The sequence below is a fragment of the Balaenoptera ricei genome, chromosome 10 (assembly GCF_028023285.1).
Source record: "Balaenoptera ricei isolate mBalRic1 chromosome 10, mBalRic1.hap2, whole genome shotgun sequence".
Taxonomy (NCBI): Eukaryota; Metazoa; Chordata; class Mammalia; order Artiodactyla; family Balaenopteridae; genus Balaenoptera; species Balaenoptera ricei.
The window spans coordinates 80858951-80876982 of record NC_082648.1 but is presented as its reverse complement, the minus strand read 5'-3'; the positions used below and the strand labels follow the sequence as shown (position 1 = coordinate 80876982).

Below are 18032 nucleotides of genomic sequence, written 5' to 3'. Positions count from 1 at the left end.
TTGGGAGCCAGGCATTTCCTTCTTGGTTGTTGGGTTGGTGTGTGTTATAAATACATTGGTAGATGCTTTTCTAAGTGGTAGCTGCTGCCTCTGATTGGCCTACAACGCAGACTGCAGCCTCCACCCTCCACCCTCTGCGAGAGGGCTGTGAATTGCCCAGTGAGTCAGTGATTTCAGAGATGTACCTACAAGAGAGGGTAGACTCCGTGGTGAGCTGGTTCTGATTTCCCACTCAGCATAGGAGCTGTGCCTTGAAGGGAGCTTCTCCATGAATCCCAGAGTCGCTGGCTATTTAAAGTTCGGCTTCCGGAGCACTTGGATCTGGGTCCCTTGCTTCTTAGGAAAATGCATGTGTTTACTTTGGATGCCTTTTCCTTTCAGATGAGCCCACGCTGTGCTAATCTGGCCCTCAAGCACTACCTGCTCAAGCCGGTTCAGAGGATCCCCCAGTACAGGCTGCTGCTAACAGGTGGGCTTCTCTGGCACATTACCAACCAAGCATCTCCTGTCGTTCTTAGGAAACCCTGCCTTTCCTAAGAGCACCTCTCTTTTTCTATCCGGTAGCCGATTTTCCTAACACATGAATTTATACATTGCTGGCAGCCTCACGTAGACATTGCCGGCACTGAACTTCTTTAGTTCTTTGGTCATCCGTGTGCATTCTCTGCTCTAGGCATTCATACATGTTAATTCCTTTTGCTCAGAACTTCTTTTACGGTCTCAGCCCCACAACGCTGTGTCGTTTTACCTGGTTAATATTATTAATTCCAAGAAGGTACTTTCCCAGCCGCTCAAGAATGAGGTTTAGAGGGTCACTCCCACATATTTGTATATCAACTACCATGGCCTTCTAGTCACTTACTTCAAAGGGTTGTTATAAGGATTGATTGATGAGCTATGTGCTTAGAATAGTGCCTTGGTCATGGTAAGTTCTAAATAAGTATTAGCTGCTATTATTAGTATTATCCATATCCTTATCATCATCATGATTGTCATTATGTCTGGTCATTGTCTGTATCTTTTACTGGAGCTTCAGGATTACAGGGCTGTGTGTCTAGTTTACCACTGTAATAGTTAAAAAAAGAAAAAGAAAGCTATGATTTGAGTGAAGGCACACACTGTGCTCAGGACTTTATATTCATCGGGTCTTTAAGTCTTCACCATAGCTATGCATATATCACAATATTATTTACATAGATGAAATAACAGGCTTATAGTGATTGAGTGGTCTGGCATCACGAAAAGCCAGTATAGTCTCAGTACCGAGCATAGTATCCAACACATACTACTACTAGGTCCTCTGTGGTATTTGCTGAAATGTATTGGATATGCAGTGACTTAATATACATATATAATGTGCATTAAGAACTATGTCAAGGACTTCCCTGGTGGTCCAGTGGTTAAGACTCTGCGCTTCCAACGCAGGGGGCACAGGTTTGATCCCTGGTTGGGGAACTAAGATCCTGTAGGCTGCACGGCATGGCCTAAATACATAAATAAATAGATTGATAAGTATCTAGATAAATAAATAAAGAATTGAAGAATTGTGTCCAAATGCACAAGAATATTCAAATGCCACTGCCACTCTAAATTCAATCAGCTGTAATTTTATGTAAATAGATTTTGAGGTACTTGGTTCCTGTTAGTGTTCTTAAGCAATGGCACCCCTGCTTTAATCCTTAATCACTTTCTCTTAAGCCAAGAGCTATACTGAATGAGGTAGGTGAATTCTGGAAAGCCAGGATTTCCCGATTTCGCTTTAGGCAAAGCCTTCATACCTTCCAAGCTTGCCTAGTGAACTGCTGATGAAGAAGTCCTGCCTTTCAGCCCCAGGACTGGCTACCCTAGGTATTTCTACTTAATTTGAATTTCTAACTGTGAATCAGGCACTAGATTTCTCTCTGGAATGACATAGGCAAACCAAATAATTTGAGGATATCCTGTCCATCTGTACTTTCTTTCCTCTGCATTTGGCAGAGATTTAGACTACACAGGGCAAAAGGAAGTGCCCATGCATGTGTTGTGTTTTTGCTAGATAAATTCAATGCTGTATCATAAATGAGCTATTGAATGGCTTAGGCTATTTCTACAGCTATCGAATTAAGTACTGTTTTTAGTGGCAAAAGACTATGGTTTCAAATGAGAGAAGGATGGAGCAAGGTTCTGAAATTTTCATGTAAAAATATTTTTTTTCCCACACTGTGACTGATCTAAGTAAAAGAGTTACACATGTGTTTAATGTAGGTTTCATACTGAGTTTGATTTTAATTGATTAATGGTGAAATAGCAACAGCAAGTTTTAAAAATTCTCTTCAAGAGAACAGATTTCATTTGTTTTATAACCAACATGATGTGAGCTTGGGGTTAGTTTTGAGCTTTGTCTTCTTTAATCTTAAAGCCCTCCCCACCCTTAGCTTGGAAAATCTCCATTATTTAAATGATGTACCGTACTTTATATATAGCAGACCCTTAGTAACTGTGGATTTATTTGTTCAAGGTTACAAAGTCAGGACTAAAGTTAAAGAAAGAACACAGACTTTGTAAAGCAATAACCGACGATTCATTCTATGCCTTTTCTTCCATTGATTCAAATTCTTCCCTTCCTCCACCTGACCTGAAGTCCTCCATTACCTCCAAAGCCATCTCTGATTACTCCAGTTCTCCTTAACCCTTTGTATTGGTGCAGTGTGACTTAGTAAATATTTATTTGATGCCTTGTGAATTTGCTAATATTTATATGACTTGAATGTTGATTCCTTAATTTGATTATAAACTCCTTGAGGTCAAGGAGTGAGTCTTTTAATTAATAATTAATAATTTAGTGCACCCCAGTATATCTGGGTCCCTTTGGGATAGCTTGGAAGCTGTTCAGGAAATAATTCTGGTTGGTTTTAAGCTACATTTAAAGCATCCCTTTAACCAAAATATCTTTAGCTTAATTAAAGGACAACATTGAGAGAGAGAATTTCAGAGACAGTCTCTCCTCCAGAGAGGTGAAGTGTCTTGCCCCAGCAACACAAATAGTGTCTATTAGTTGAAGCACCTGTGGTCATATAATCCTAAGGACATATGGGGGTTGGTACCAAAAGTTTGTTTTATATGTATTTTTATTTAAAACTCTTATTTTCCAGTACTCCTTTTTGTCATGTTCTGATTTCTCTCTACTCTGCAAGATATTTCTACTTTTGTTATCAAAGTGCCCCTATTTACGCACTTAGATTTTTAGAAGTTGGATTTTAAGTCTTAACGTTTGCATCTATTCAAACATGTGAATTAACTCTGGATCCTCATCTTTGGATAAACAAGCTCAATGATTTAATCATCCACACAACCTTGTGAGGGAAGTATTGATACTTTTATTTCCATTTTAGAATTTGGAATAATTCCAGGGGCACAGAGTATACAGGAACAGAGAGAAAGAGTGAGATTATTTCAGGCAACTCCTGACAACTTCGATTTATTGAGTTTCAGGCAGAGAAAGGGAAGGATTCCTACCTGGCTTGGTATAAGTAGGTTTGTGCCCACCTTGGCTTCTTGGGAAGGGAAGATCGAGAAATGCAGGGATGAAGTACAGATAAGATAAGATAGTTTCTTTTGGAGTCCTTTAGAGAAAGGTAAGTGGAAATCCCCAGATACAGCAGTCCTGCCCCTACTGTTCAAACAAGCATCCTATTGTCTGCAGTGTTTTCTTCAGGACCTAATTTGGGTTTCTAGTGGGTATTTTACTTAGGCTATTTCTGCCTTCATTGTAGTAAAAAATTTCCAACTGAATTCTTGGTAATATTTTTTTAAGCTCAGCTCAAAATAGGATCAAAGAAAATGTATATGTTGTATAATGAAATGCTTAAGATTAGAATTGGTTTTTTTTAAGTAGTAAAGAAAGTGATTTACTTAATTTAAGCAGGAAAAACTTGTAAATTTTACCTTTATTTTGGCCACCTAAGAGCAGTGGATCTGGCCAGATCGTTCAATCTGTGTGGGGCCCAAATCCTATGTGAAGTTAGGACAAAGGGGGATCTTGAGGCAGCAGTGAGGGAGCAATTTTTAAAAAGTGAACAGATGCTGCTAAATGAGCAGCATTAATTTTTTACCACTGCTTATTTCATTCCTCCTCATCAGTTCAGGGTAGAGACTATCTTTTTTTATCCTAACTCAGTGTCTGCATAGATTCTGGCACATAACAGGGACTCAGTAAACTGAAAGGCTTAGGGAAATAAACGTTGTTCCTTTTTATGAGGTTGAGAATCCCTACGCAGTGATGCCTGTGAACATTTGACAGATGGATGGATTGATAAATTGCTTTTAAGAGTAAAAACACTCTTCCAGTTACCCAGAAACAAAACTGTGGAAAGGACTAAAATGCTTCTCTTTCCTTGTCTTTCCTCCGTCGTAAGATCTGCTGACTAGTTTTCCTCTGCTTCTGCTTCCTGCCCTTTCCATTTCCCTTGTTATGCTTCAGGCCAGGCCTTTCTAAACTCACGCCAAGTTGTGGCAATATCTTCCTATTGGTCATGCTCCCTTTATCACGCCCGCTTCCAAGAAGACCATAGAAAAAACACACTTCTCCCATGTCTCCACTTCGCTTTCACACTACCACACTCAACACTCTGACACCAGATATATAGGTTTTTTTCCCACACCAAGAGACTCTCTTCAGCACCAGCTATGTGTCCTATAATTCAATTCAATTCTGACACTGTCTACCTGGAGATAGTGGGCTCAGTTCCACAAGCCTGACCCTTCCAAACTTCAGATGCCATTCGCAAGTCCCAGGCTGTAACCTATTATTTCTGACCGACCGACTGTAAATCTGGGTTCCCATGGCTTTCTCCTTGGGTTTGAAAGTTTGCTAGAATGGCTCACAGAACTCAGGGGAACACCTGTGTACGTTTACTGGTTTATTATAAAAGGGTATGCTAAAAGATAAAAATGAACTTCATATGGAAGAGGTACCTAGGGCAAGGTATGGTGGTTGGAACTCCCATGCCCTCTCTGGGCACACCAGCTCCCTAGAACCTCACCAAACCCTGTATTCTGGGGTTTTTATAGAGGCTTCATCACGTAAGCATGACCCATCATTAACTCCACTTCTAGCCCCTCTCCCCTTCCTGGAGGATGGAGAGTAGGGCTGAAAGTTTTAAGCTTTTAATCATGGCTTGGTCTTTGTGGTGACCAGTCCCCATCTAGGAGCCGACCAAGAGTCACCTCATTATAACAAAGGACACTACTGTCACTTAGGAAATTCTAAGGCGGCTTTGTGTCAGAACTAGGGTCAAAGACCAGATATTAGAACAAAAGATGCACCAACTGCTCTTTTTTTTTAAATGAATTTTTGATATGATATATTTTAATAAATTTATTTATTTATTTATTTTGGCTGCATTGGGTCTTCGTTGCTGCGCGCGGGCTTTCTCTAGTTGCGGTGAGCAGGAGCTACTCTTCGTTGAGGTGTGCGGGCGTCTCATTGCGGTGGCTTCTCTTGTTGCAGAGCATGGGCTCTAGGCACGCAGGCTTCAGTAGTTGTGGCTCGCGGGCTCTAGAGTGCAGACTCAGTAGCTGTGGCGCACAGGCTTAGTTGCTCCGTGGCATGTGGGATCTTCCCGGACCAGGGCTTGAACCCATGTCCCCTGCATTGGCAGGCAGATTCTTAACCACTGCGCCACCAGGGGAGTCCCACTCCTAGTGCTTTTATCTCTCAGAAAATTACGAAGATTTGGGGAGCTCTGTGCAAGGAACCGGGGGCAGAGACCCTACAGTTGGCCCTTGGTATCAGCAGATTCGGAACCCATGGATAGGAAGGGCTGACTGTACTACACCACTTTATATAAGGGAATTGAGCATCCACAGATTCTGGTATCTGAGGGGAGTGCTGGAACTAATCCCCCACAGATACCAAGGGATAGCTGTGTATATGTTTTCTATCATTTCACAGATATACTTTTATTCTGCTTATTAGGAAAGTTGAAAACCTGCTTATCCTACCATAACGATGGATACATGTCATTACACATTTATCCAAGCCCACAGAATGTACACCATCAAGAGTGAACTCTAATGTAAACTGTGGATTGTGGGTGATCATGATGTGTCAGTGTAGGTGCATCCATTGTAACAAATGGATCACCCTGATGGGGTATGTTGATGACAGGGGAGGCTGTGCATTTGTGGGGGCAGGAGCTGTATGGGAAGTCTCCATACCTTCCGCTCAATTTTGCTGTAAATGTAAAACTGCTCTAAAAAAGTTAAATCTTACTTTAGAAAAAAAATGATTTATCCACAGTATGAAGACCACAATTATAAACCTGTTCTATATAACCAAAGAATTGCCCAAACCTTATTTTCCTTTGTTCTAGCTGCACTCATTTTCTTACCCTCTCCTGAAACCTGACTTTCAAGGCCAGATTCTCACCTCCATTAATCAATCACCTACTCATTCAACCAGTATTGATACAGGCTGGTGCTGAGCTGGGCACCTGTATACACTGGCAGACAACACAGTGGTGATCCCTGCCCTTATGGAGCTTACAGTCCTACTCTTTGGGGCCACCCCAACCCCTCAGGGTCCCTCCCAGCTCTTCCTCTTCTCAGTTCCTAAAATTTATATTGATCTGGTCACTTTTTTTTTTTTTTAAGGAAAAGCCAGATGCCCCACTTCTTTTCCTCCAGGGTTTTTTTTTTTTTTTTTAATACTTATTTATTTACTTATTTTATTTTTGGCTGTATTGGGTCTTTGTTGCTGCATGCGGGCTTTCTCTAGTTGCGGCAAGCGGGGGCTGCTCTTCATTGCGGTGCACTGGCTTTTCCTTGCGGTGGCTTCTCTTGTTGCGGAGCATGGGCTCTGGGCACGTGGACTTCAGTAGTTGTGGCACGCGGGCTCAGTAGTTGTGGCTCACGGGCTCTAGAGCTCAGGCTCAGTAGTCGTGGCGCACAGGCTTAGTTGCTCCACGGCATGTGGGATCTTCCTAGAGCAGGGCTCAAACCCAAGTCCCCTGCATTGGCAGGCGGATTCTCAACAACTGCACCACCAGGGAAGTCCCTGGTATTTTTTTTAATTAATTAATTAATTTATTTATTTATTTGGTTGCACCAGGTCTTAGTTGCAGCACGCAGGCTCCTTAGTTGCAGCTCGTGGGCTCCTTAGTTGTGGCAGGTGGGCTCCTTAGTTGTGGCATGCAAACTCTTAGTTGCAGCATGCATGTGGGATCTAGTTCCCTGACCAGGGTTCGAACCCAGGCCCCCTGCATTGGGAACACGTAGTCTTATCCACTGTACCACCAGGGAAGCTCCTGGTCACTTGTTTGAGTGAGAATATTCTGAGGATTTATTTTTGTAGGGGTCACTTTTTTTTTTGAAGGGATCTTTTGTGCCTATAAAAAATATGTTACATATTATAAAAAAAAAATTCCCTCTTCATCTGCTACCATCCAGGGATGACTATCATATATCCTTTTAGGGTTGGTGTTTTTTTGTTAGGTGTTTTTTTTGTTTGTTTGCTTGTTTTTGTCTTTATTTTGTGTTATATGTATTATAAACTTTTCAATGAAAAGCCTTTTATTTGTGGAAAGCTACTACATTGGTGTTGAAACAAGGTGAATCAGTGGGGATCATAGTGGAGAAAATATAATGAAAAATATAATTTAAAAATTCCTCTGAAGTATTTTTTCTATTTCTGTATTTGCAGAGGGGAAGAAAGGCTTTTGAACTTTGATTAAATTTGGATCAGATAGTTTCTTTGATCTTGTTCAAAATATTTATAAGTGACTTTAACAACATATTATATTACTTTTCCTGTAATCTTTGCCTTTAGTCTGGGATGGCATTAACTCCCTCTAGGTTTTAGAAATCCAGGATTTCCCATGTTGGTAGAAAATGGGATATTAAAAACATCTGTTCTGTTCTGAAGCTATAAATTTGAGTTATGAACAGGCTAATAAGCAGATTTGACAAAAGATCAGAATCAAATTAATGCATGACTTTTAAAAATCCCTTACTGAAAATTGAAACTTTTGCTTCTGAAAATTCAAACTTCTGCTTAACAAGTGTTTGTTTGAAAACCATAGGCTAAAATCATTCTAACACTTTCTCTAGAGCAGAACTTGATGAAAGGCGAGGCTGTCCTGGACACCAGCCAAAGAATTTATTTTCTGAGGAACCCAAAGGCCCTGATACAAAGCAGCTCTGTCCATGTAAAATGGGAGGGTGATAACATTCAGAATTCCCGTTGTAATTAGCTCAGCTCTTGTTCTGTTGCAATTCATTTTTTTTTTAAGTCTTTTTTTTTTTAATTAATTAATTTTTATTTATTTATGGCTGTGTTGGGTCTTCATTTCTGTGCAAGGGCTTTCTCTAGTTGTGGCAAGCGGGGGCTACTCTTCATCATGGTGCACGGGCCTCTCACTATCGCGGCCTCTCTTGTTGCGGAGCACAGGCTCCAGACGCGCAGGCTCAGTAGTTGTGGCTCACGGGCCCAATTGTTCCGCGGCATGTGGGATCTTCCCAGACCAGGGCTTGAACCCATGTCCCCAGCATTGGCAGGCAGATTCTCAACCACTGCGCCACCAGGGAAGCCCCGCAATTCATTTTTAATCGTAGTTGTGAATAAGGTATTTTGAGAGATGATATGTAATAAATTATGTCCATGAGGTATTTTAGTACTACAGAAAGACTTCAGGATATAAGAGGTAAGCACATTTTATCTGCTTGTTCTATTATAGCTTTTAAATGTAATCTCACTTTCTATATAAAACGAGTGTTCTTAACCTTTTTAAGGTTATACCAGAATCCCTCTGGGAATGTGGTGAATCCTATGGATCTCTTCTCGGAGTAATTTTTGAAGTTACAGAATAGAATTCGTAAGATTAAGAGGAAACCAATTGGCCTGAAATAAAGTTATTAAAATAATTTTGAAGAGTGCAGAGTAATACATGTGCTTCTTTAGGTAATACATTAAATAGGAAGAGGTGGTGTGGATCTAATAATTGTCATGATTTTGAAGTAGTGGTGAGAGTAAGCAATATTTTGAGATGCCTGCAACAACCATAATGTCATATAAAAAAACATGCGATTTCTATGGTGATAAAGCCCTGGTGTCATTGATAATACTGTGATTTGTTGACTATATTCGTAATGAAATTCCGTATTTCACTTAGAAATTAGTAGAAATTTTGGTTTTGCCTGTCCAAGTTTGCAGACCCTCTGAATTCTACCCATAGACATTACTGCAAAGCCATTCTTTTTCCAATTCTCAGTATAGATTTGACTTGGATTCCCTGCAAGTAACCGAATGCCTCTATTGCTGGAATGGGCCTTGCCAAAGATCTAGCAAGCTGAGTCTGTCGCCAAAGAGTTTCCCTCTTAGCATGTGTCAGAATCATGGGCTCACATCAGGAACTGTTCCAGGGAATTCCTTAGTGGTCCAGTGTTTAGGACTCTGCCCTTCCACTGAAGGTGTACAGGTTTGACCCCTGGTCAGGGAACTAAGATCCCCCAAGCCGCACGGCCATTAAAAAAAAAAAAAAAAAAGGGAACTGTTCCAGTTGGAGAAAACACTGAAATTCAGTCAAACTTGAATTCACTTTGGTGTTTATATTTGCTTTATTCTTCACTTAGCAGTTCTTTGGGTAGTAAAATATACTTATCTCCCCAAACCTCAATTATTAGGGTGGTGGGGACCAAATTTGGATAAGAGGTTCCTTAAGTGGGACTTGCCTGCGTCAAGGCCATTTCTGTACGTGTGAGGTTCTCACTTGATAAACTGGCAGGCTTAAATGTATCCACGAAGAAAAGCAGTCTCAATGAAGTCAAAATAATGGATGTTTACATTTGTTGACTTTCCTATGGGTCTGACTCCCCTAAGGGCATTCTGTATATGCCAAGCCAACATGTCCTGCTAAAAAGGGACCAAAGGGAGATTCTGTCCATTGTAAGATCTGATCCAAAATTTTGTCCTAGGACGAGCCTGGCATCAGGTTTGGTTTGTAAGTCCTTAGGGCATGCCACCTCTGGACCAGACTTATCAAAGTAAGACAGACCAGGGCTGCCTCATGTGGCTATGCCCTGACAAGGGCTCCCGGCTGAGTTCTAGGTCCAGCCAGCGCTCCGCTTGCCATATTGTGTGCCCTGGTGAGGGACTGCATCAGCCCAGGAGAAGTGGCCTTTTTAATTCACAGAAAGGCATTGCCAGCTTTCCAAGAACATGAATCTGTGAACCTGAGAGCCCGGAAAGGTCACTCTTCTAACTTAGGCATCTCTGGGCCACATTCTCAGAGGACAGAACTGACCTAATATTTGAGAAGCAGGAGAATTAGAGCAGAGACTGGAACACTTTTTAATTAGACCCTCAGAGTATCATCTCAACTGCTTAGTAAAATATGGAGCAAGAAGTGGTAACCCTAAATGAGTGTCATTTAGTCCATCATAAATTAAGGAAACATTTGTTGAATATGCACCAGACCTTGTTCTAGGTGCTGGGGGATATAAGGATAATTAATTCAGGCTCCTGGTCCTCCTGAAGCCCATGGTTTAGCATTTGTGCTTAAAGGGATACTAGACACTATAGAACCATTAACTTAGCTTTTAACTAGTTGCTGACACTCCATATTCTCATTAAGGTTAACTTAGTTTGCAATTTTATTGATACATATCAAAATGATTTTGTGTATAGTAATAAATAGAGTACATCATTAAAGAATATTCTGAGAGGGAAACATCAGTCAATACGTATTTTAAAACATCAACAGTTAAAGACACGTAATACCGTTGCAAAAATAGACCTATTGATTAAAAATAATAATAATTATCTGCCATTGGAATAGGTAGGTAACTTGAAATAGACTGTTGTTTATAAGAATCTAATGTTGACACAGTAGGAAGTGCAAGACAATAGAAGGATTATTTGGTGAATAACCTGTTAAAATTTGAAAAACTAATTAAAATTCATACATTATTGGATACACTAAAAATAAAATCAAAGCTAAATATAAATAGGCAGAGCACAGAGGATTTTTAGGGTAGTAAAAATACTCTGTATGATACCATAATGATGGATACATTTTCATTATATATATTTGTCCAAACTCATAGAATGTACACCAAAGTGAGCCGTAATGTAAACTATGGGCTCTAGATGCTAATGATGTGTCGATGTAGGTTCATCAGTTGTAATAAATGCCCAACTCTGGTGGGTGATGTTGATACTGAGGGAGGCTGTGCATGTGTGTAAGCAGAAGGTATATGGAAAATCTTTGTACCTTCCCCTCAACTGCTCTAAACATAAAACTGCTCTAAAAAAATAAAGTCTTAACTTAAAAAAAAAAAAATTACATATGAAGCATTAAACTATAGGAAAACCAGGGAAAAAATAAAATTGGTTATTTATTAAAACTCTCAGGGTAGGGAGAGGAGGGGAGATGATTTTCTAAGCCCCCAAAATTAAAGAAATTATAAAGGAAAATATTGATACCTTTCAACTCTTCTATATAATAAAAACATTATAAAGGTTTAAAATATAGTTGAAATAAAAAGATAAACAGTACATCAGAAAACATATTTGTAGCAAATACGAAAAAATACTATTTCATTAAGAATATTAAAACTTTTATAGGTATCTGGACTAAAAATATGAACAAACAATTCACTCAGAAAAAGTATACATAATAAATACACTGTGGCATGTTTAAGATCCTCTGAATCATAAATATCGATTAAAATAAGTTATCAGTTCCCCCTACTACATTAGCAATAAAAAACTACAATACACAAAACTGGCAATCATTTAGTGAAGCTGGTATTTTCATATATAAATAATGATATTTTAAATTGGTATATCCTTTTAGGAAAGGTTTCTCATGATATATATCAAGTACTTAAAAAAAACAAACATCTTTTCATTCCCATTGATATTCTGCCCCCTTCACATACACACCCAAAATGTGAAGTATAGAAAAAGACAAATATATCAAGATATTGACCACTGTTACTTGTAATTAAAATAATCACACAATTTATTATTCAAACACAGTACCTTTCAAGAGTGCAAGGGGCAGTATTTATAGTAATACCTGGACAATAGGTATATGGCAGAATCATATGGGCAAATTAGGATGTATGGCCATCCAATTTATAACAGCCAAAACAAGATAACTAAAAAATGACTTAAGTCTAATAATAGAGTACCTAAATCCCATATCATATATCCCTGTAGTGGCATGTTCGCTACTCCTATGTATTAAAAAAAATGTACGGGTTAGAATACTTTAAATGTGCTATAAAATTCTGTATATTATTAAAATTAAGTAAAGTCAAGCATTTATAAAAATAGAAGGAAATACTTCAAAATAAATAGTTGTTTTAGAGAGATGTTCGTGGTATGCTTCATGATACTTTAGAATGAGAGTCATTAGTTTTTCAATCTGGGCCAAGCCTAGTTATTTTATGTATGGGGATACTGACACCCAGAAGTGCCACAGGACATGGTCAGAGTCACATACATACCTCTGCTAGACATGGCTAGACAAAGAAAGTAAGAATCTGTCTTCTCACTCCCAACAAGAGCTCTTGAGCCCTTCGCCAAGCCACCTTCGAGATGGCAGCAGTGTGTCTTACAACCTGATACTTGATCTTTATTTTGGTATTTAAAATAATCTCTACTCTGTTTCACAAGTCAGGATAATTTTAGGTGGCTTCTTTTAACATTTGAAATTTTGGCAAACAGGCTTTCATTGACTAGACTTATTATTCTCTAGATCTCATAATTCTGTATTTTGTTGCTGATTTCATTACATATGTAGGGAGGAAAGAAGAAATCTAGATAATACAAAGCAAGACATGTCCTTAAATTCAAAACACTTGACTTTGGAACGTTACCCCGTCCTATATGCTAATTTCCTCTGTGCTCTGCCATCAACCGTTTCTGAGCACGCAGTCCAGGAATCTGACTGGGTGCTGTTGAATTAAAAAGTCCCCGATTCCCACAGATGACTCATTTTTAGGAAATGGTTACTGTACCTCTGAATCATTTTCTGCTTTAAGTTGATTATTCGTTGATTAGGCAATCAAGGGATTGTAAGGCTTACTAGGAGCCCATGTATTGAAAACTTAGACCTCTAACAAGGTATGGTATTTGTTGGGTCCTCATTCTTTCACTCTGGGCCTCATATATGAGGACAAAGTTAACTTGCATAGCCCTTAAGACTGCACATGCTATGTTTTGGTTAGTTTTGTGCTGCTAATGTTGGATGATGGTGATGGGGACTGATTAACTTTTAATCAACGATGCCACCTGGTGGCCAGAAAGTACATTTTGTGGTGTCCAGGCATGCTGTACCAACCTTTTTTTCTTTGATATAAATAACCTCAGTAGCATTTGAGGCATTTTTATTACTGAAGTTTTGAAAAATCCTTGTTTGGTTTGGTGGAAACAGGAAAGTCATAGAATACTAAAAGTCCAACATGGCAAATTGAGATGACTCCTCTGCTCTCCTCGATTTTTTAATGAAGCTCCAGCAGGATGCTAGGACCTAAATGATATGTAGTAAACAATTCCAAATGACCAATGCAGGAGTGTCTGTCTGGTTTCCCTTCCTGCGTTTCACCTGGGTTATGACAGTCACTGGGGCAGCTGGTGATTCCATTGCTCCTTCCATCTGACTCAGGGTGATCAGTCTCGTTCTTCTCATTCTGTAGTTAAGGCACTAGTGATTCTTAACTGAGGGGATCATGGTCTTGTCTTCCTAGAAAAGGTAAAAGTTCTCAAAAGGAGTAGGTACTGCAGTGAGATGCCCTGAAAATATGGATGAATACATGAGAAAGTTGAATTTCTAAAATTCAGTTTTGGAAAGGTGAATTTTGCAAGTTGAGTTTTAAGATTTTTTTTAATTGGCAAGGAAAGTAAACCTTAACCCCATTTTCTCCTTGATTAATAACATGATTTTGCAACATTTTCATCGTGGGTTTTCTGCCCAGCCAGTTTGTGTATTTCCACTTCGTTCCTAAAAGTTTAGGTTGGCGAGCAGCAGCTGAGCTTGAGTACAAGGAAAGAAAATGTAACTCAGAAGATTATTGGGCTCAGCACAGTGATTCTGAGGTCAGGATTTCCTAATATGGACATCTTCCAGTGACCTCTTTTGGTTTAGAGAAATGTCTCAGCTTGCGTGGATATGCTTCTGTATTGAAGAACAAGAAGAATTGAAGACAAAATGGGAACTTGCTATGAATCTGATACTTAGGTAAATCTGCTTTCATTTCCACACTCTTCAGCTACCTGCAGCTTTAAGGAACATCCCTTTTGATTAATGAAGTAGCCCAAGAAGAGTAGGTTTTTCTCCCTAACCCTGTCGCTCTCATGGAAAAGTTAAATATTTGGATTCACTAAACGTGGCTTATATATGGAATGCATTCTGAGTGGGGTCAGAGTGAGATTAAGTTCATTTTTCTTCTCCAGATGAGGCTAAGTGTAGTGTATAATCAATGTATTTTGTTAATTTTTGTGGGTTTCTTATTTATTTGGTTGGAAGAATTGCTCTCCAACTTTTATGTTCAGATTACTTTCAGATCTAAATTGCTTGTGATGGTCTCTGGCAAGGTGGAACCTATGCTGTGGTGCACAGAAGCTTAACGTCGTCATACACGATATCTCGCTGTGGCTTGTTGCCAGGGCTGGGTATTTATAATGTGCATGTCTAGACTTACACAGGTTCTTGGATCACTGTGTCAAAGATGTATAGTTTCAGCAGTCGGGTGTGTATGTTAGTCGTCTATTAAGTTTGAAAATCTGTCACTAACGTCCAAGTTCTCCTTTGTGCCTTTGAGCATGACTTAATAAATCCATGGGATGAAATTATATCTGTTCCATAATATTGCTAAATGGAGATTGGATCTGATACAAATGCATTCAGTCTTTTAATATGCCTTTCCTCTTTCCATTTCCCAACTCCCATGGGCATTAGGATTGGTTTCAGCCTTTATTGCCTTTTACCTAAAATAAGACACAGTCCTGTCTAAAAAAAATCATTTTTTAAAATTCATTAAGCATTTCTTGTCCCTTGCATGCGAAGTCTCTGGCTAAGTGCTATGAGAGATAGAAAGATGAATCAGATGTAGGCAGGCCCTGCCCACAGGAGCCTTGAGTCTAATGAAAAAGAAAATGATAGAAGGCATACAGTAACTGCTGTGTAATGTGTTATTCAAAGGGAAAGAATATTTCTTTCAAATGGAAAGTTTGGTAAGAGAGGAGGAATTTGAGATGAGCCTTGAAGAATTACGGGTAGAATTTTTATACGCAGAGACAGAGAAAGGATTCAGAAGAAGGGAACATTAAAGACAAAAAGCATGGAGCCAGGGAACACATGGGAAGTGTTTAAGGAATTGTGCAGAATCAGACTTAAGAACAAAGGGCCTGTGTAAGGCAGTAGCAAGAGAAAAGCAGAAAAGTCAACAGGGACCATGTAGCGGGGACTTGAAATTCCAGGAAATAGAATTTGTTTTAACCTGAGAGTTAATGGGAAGTCATCCAGCATTTCTCATCAGAGAAGGAAGTATTACCTTGAAATCCTGTAACATTCCTTGGTTACAGGATTTATGAAATATAACCTATTGCCTTAAATTTTTTTTCGTATTACTAGAACCACTATATACCATGTTACTCGTTTACAGACCATCTTCATCTAGACCAGGGTTTCTCAACTGCAGCCCTATTGACATTTTGGCGCAGATAATTCTTTGTTGTAGGGCTGTCCTGTGCATTTGTAGGATGTTTAGCAGTGTCTCTGGCCTCTAACCACTAGATGCCAGTGGCATCCCCTTTTCCCCAGTTGTGATAATCAGAAATGTCTTCAGACATTTCTAAATTTCTCCTGGGGGGCAAACCTGCCCCCATTTGAGAACCACTGGTCTAGATATATGTATTGCATTTTTCTGGTGCTCTGGGCATTGTTAGACTCTTAAGATTGCCAAATCTCAGAGTTCCTTAGACATTCAATCTATTAATGCTTGAAATTTGGTACTAAACATGCATCTGATCTTGAGATTAAGGTACTTTGTGCGTGTTGGAGTTAAAGAGCTGAACTGGGCATCCGGAGACCTGGGTTTGGGTTCTGGTCCTGGCTCTGCCACAGAGAGGTTGTATTACTTGAGTGACACCGTGTCCTCGGTAGCCTGATTCCTCATCTCTAAAATCACCAGTGCAACCTCTCAGCCTCTTTCTAGCTCTGATTCTGTGTCCTGATTTCAAATTGATCCCAGGGCTTTTATTCTTTCATTTTTAGAAAGGTAGCACACACAGAATGAATATGTATATTAACCAATAAGGCTGACTAGAGTATTGAATAAGAAAGACAAATGTTTTTTCCTTAGTGCTTTATTATACTAAATACCATAACTTTTTTTTCCTTTTCTAGACTATTTAAAAAATCTCTTAGAAGATGCTGGAGATTACAGAGACACTCAAGGTAAACAATTTTTGTGGTCTCATGTGTTATAGAAGTTTTTATATTATGTTCGTTTGAACCTGAAAAGTAAAAACGTAACAAAACCCACATACAAAACTGTGTTTTATTCATAAGAAGCCTTTTTAAACTCTGTTTTAGGCAGATTAAAATAGAACTAGATAAAGTGGTGCTGGATGCAAGTGAAATTATAGGGGCAAAAGATGCCCATGGTCAGGCAGCCATTGGAGCCAGCCTCCTGAGAGAGTGGTCCCAGCATAGTCTGTGGTCAGGGAGCTTCGTCCTCCTGGGCTCAGTCTCTCTGTGCTGGGGTGCACTCACCTTCTCTAGATGTCCACTGCTTTCAAAAACAGAGATCGAACCAGTTGATCTGCAAGGTCCTTTCAAGCTTTAAAATCATGAGTCCATGAAGTGACCAAACTACACAAATTAGAGATAAGGTCTAAAATAGTCTATTATTCTGGGACTGTTTAATGATGGGCATTAGCCTTACCATCCTTCCACCCCCTCACCCCAGTAGTACTTAAGGAAAATAGTCCATTACAATACAAGGGACTCATTGATATTCATGGGATAATCCACTGTGTGTGTCTGTGTCTGTGTGTGTTTGCATGTATGTCTGCTGTCTTTCTCTCTCTCTCTCTCACACACACACACACACACACACACACACACACACACACGAGGATTTAGTTCTGTTTAGGAGAGTAGTGTTTCTTTCTATTTATTCCCAAACTACCTCTTTTAAATGTCATAGGTGTATCCCTGGTTCTAATCTACAGAAACACATTAGACAAATCCATCTCCACGGCATTTATTTTATGAATTTTGATCACATTCTTGTGCATCCTTTACATTATCAGATTACAAAGCTGAAAGGTTTTTAACCCATTTTTGTAGAGATTCTTATTCATTCTATTAATCATTTTACTTCTTCTGTAACATCTTTTATTCGCAAGTGTTATGCTTTTAAAGGTGCTTTTTTAAAGGAAAAGTTTGGAGTGGGGGACATGACATGCTTCTTGTCTCTGGTAAACATATAATTTAGTTGAAGAAGAAAGTCTGTGATAGGGACTTCCCTGGTGGCGCAGTGGTTCTGACTCGCGCTCCCAATGCAGGGGGCTTGGGTTCGATCCCTGGCTGGGGAGCTGCATCCCGCGTGCATGCTGCAGCTAAGAGTTTGCATGCTGCAACTAGGGAGCCCACGTGCCGCAACTAAGACCCGGCATAACGAAATAAATAAAGAAATATTAAAAGAGAGAGAAGAGTCTATGATACCTGTCAGATAAAGAAAAAGCAGATAGCTTTAAAGTAAGGATGCACTTAGCAGTATAGAATCATTTGGAAGACGGAGGAAAGTGTGAGGATTGAAGAGGCAGAGCTTTGCTTAGAGAGAAGTGGAACCAGAGATGAGTTGATGAGAGATGGTGGACGAGAGGAAGAGTGGGCATTCCAGGTCAGAGTCTGTCTCATGAAGATAAATATTTTAGACAGATTTTAGCAGATCGGGCCTCAAGAAAACATCTGTCCCAGGGCTTCTGCCTTCAAGGAAAGTGAGTTATTAGCTCCATTTTGCAGGTAAAACAAATA

At 39.5% G+C, this 18032-nt stretch overlaps 1 protein-coding gene across 4 annotated transcripts in view; it reads left to right on the top strand.

Annotated features, from left to right (window-relative positions):
• Positions 1 to 18032, top strand: part of FGD6 (FYVE, RhoGEF and PH domain containing 6) — a 108866-nt gene that overhangs the window by 68212 nt on the left and 22622 nt on the right. For all 4 annotated transcript variants that reach the window (XR_009505431.1, XM_059936685.1, XM_059936683.1 and 1 more), the window contains exons 8-9: positions 382 to 469; positions 16395 to 16445. Coding sequence is in view for 3 of the 4 variants with exons in the window: in XM_059936685.1 (XP_059792668.1) it covers positions 382 to 469; positions 16395 to 16445 (139 nt within the window). In the remaining variant the exon portion in view is untranslated. The remainder of the gene's footprint in view (positions 1 to 381; positions 470 to 16394; positions 16446 to 18032) is intronic.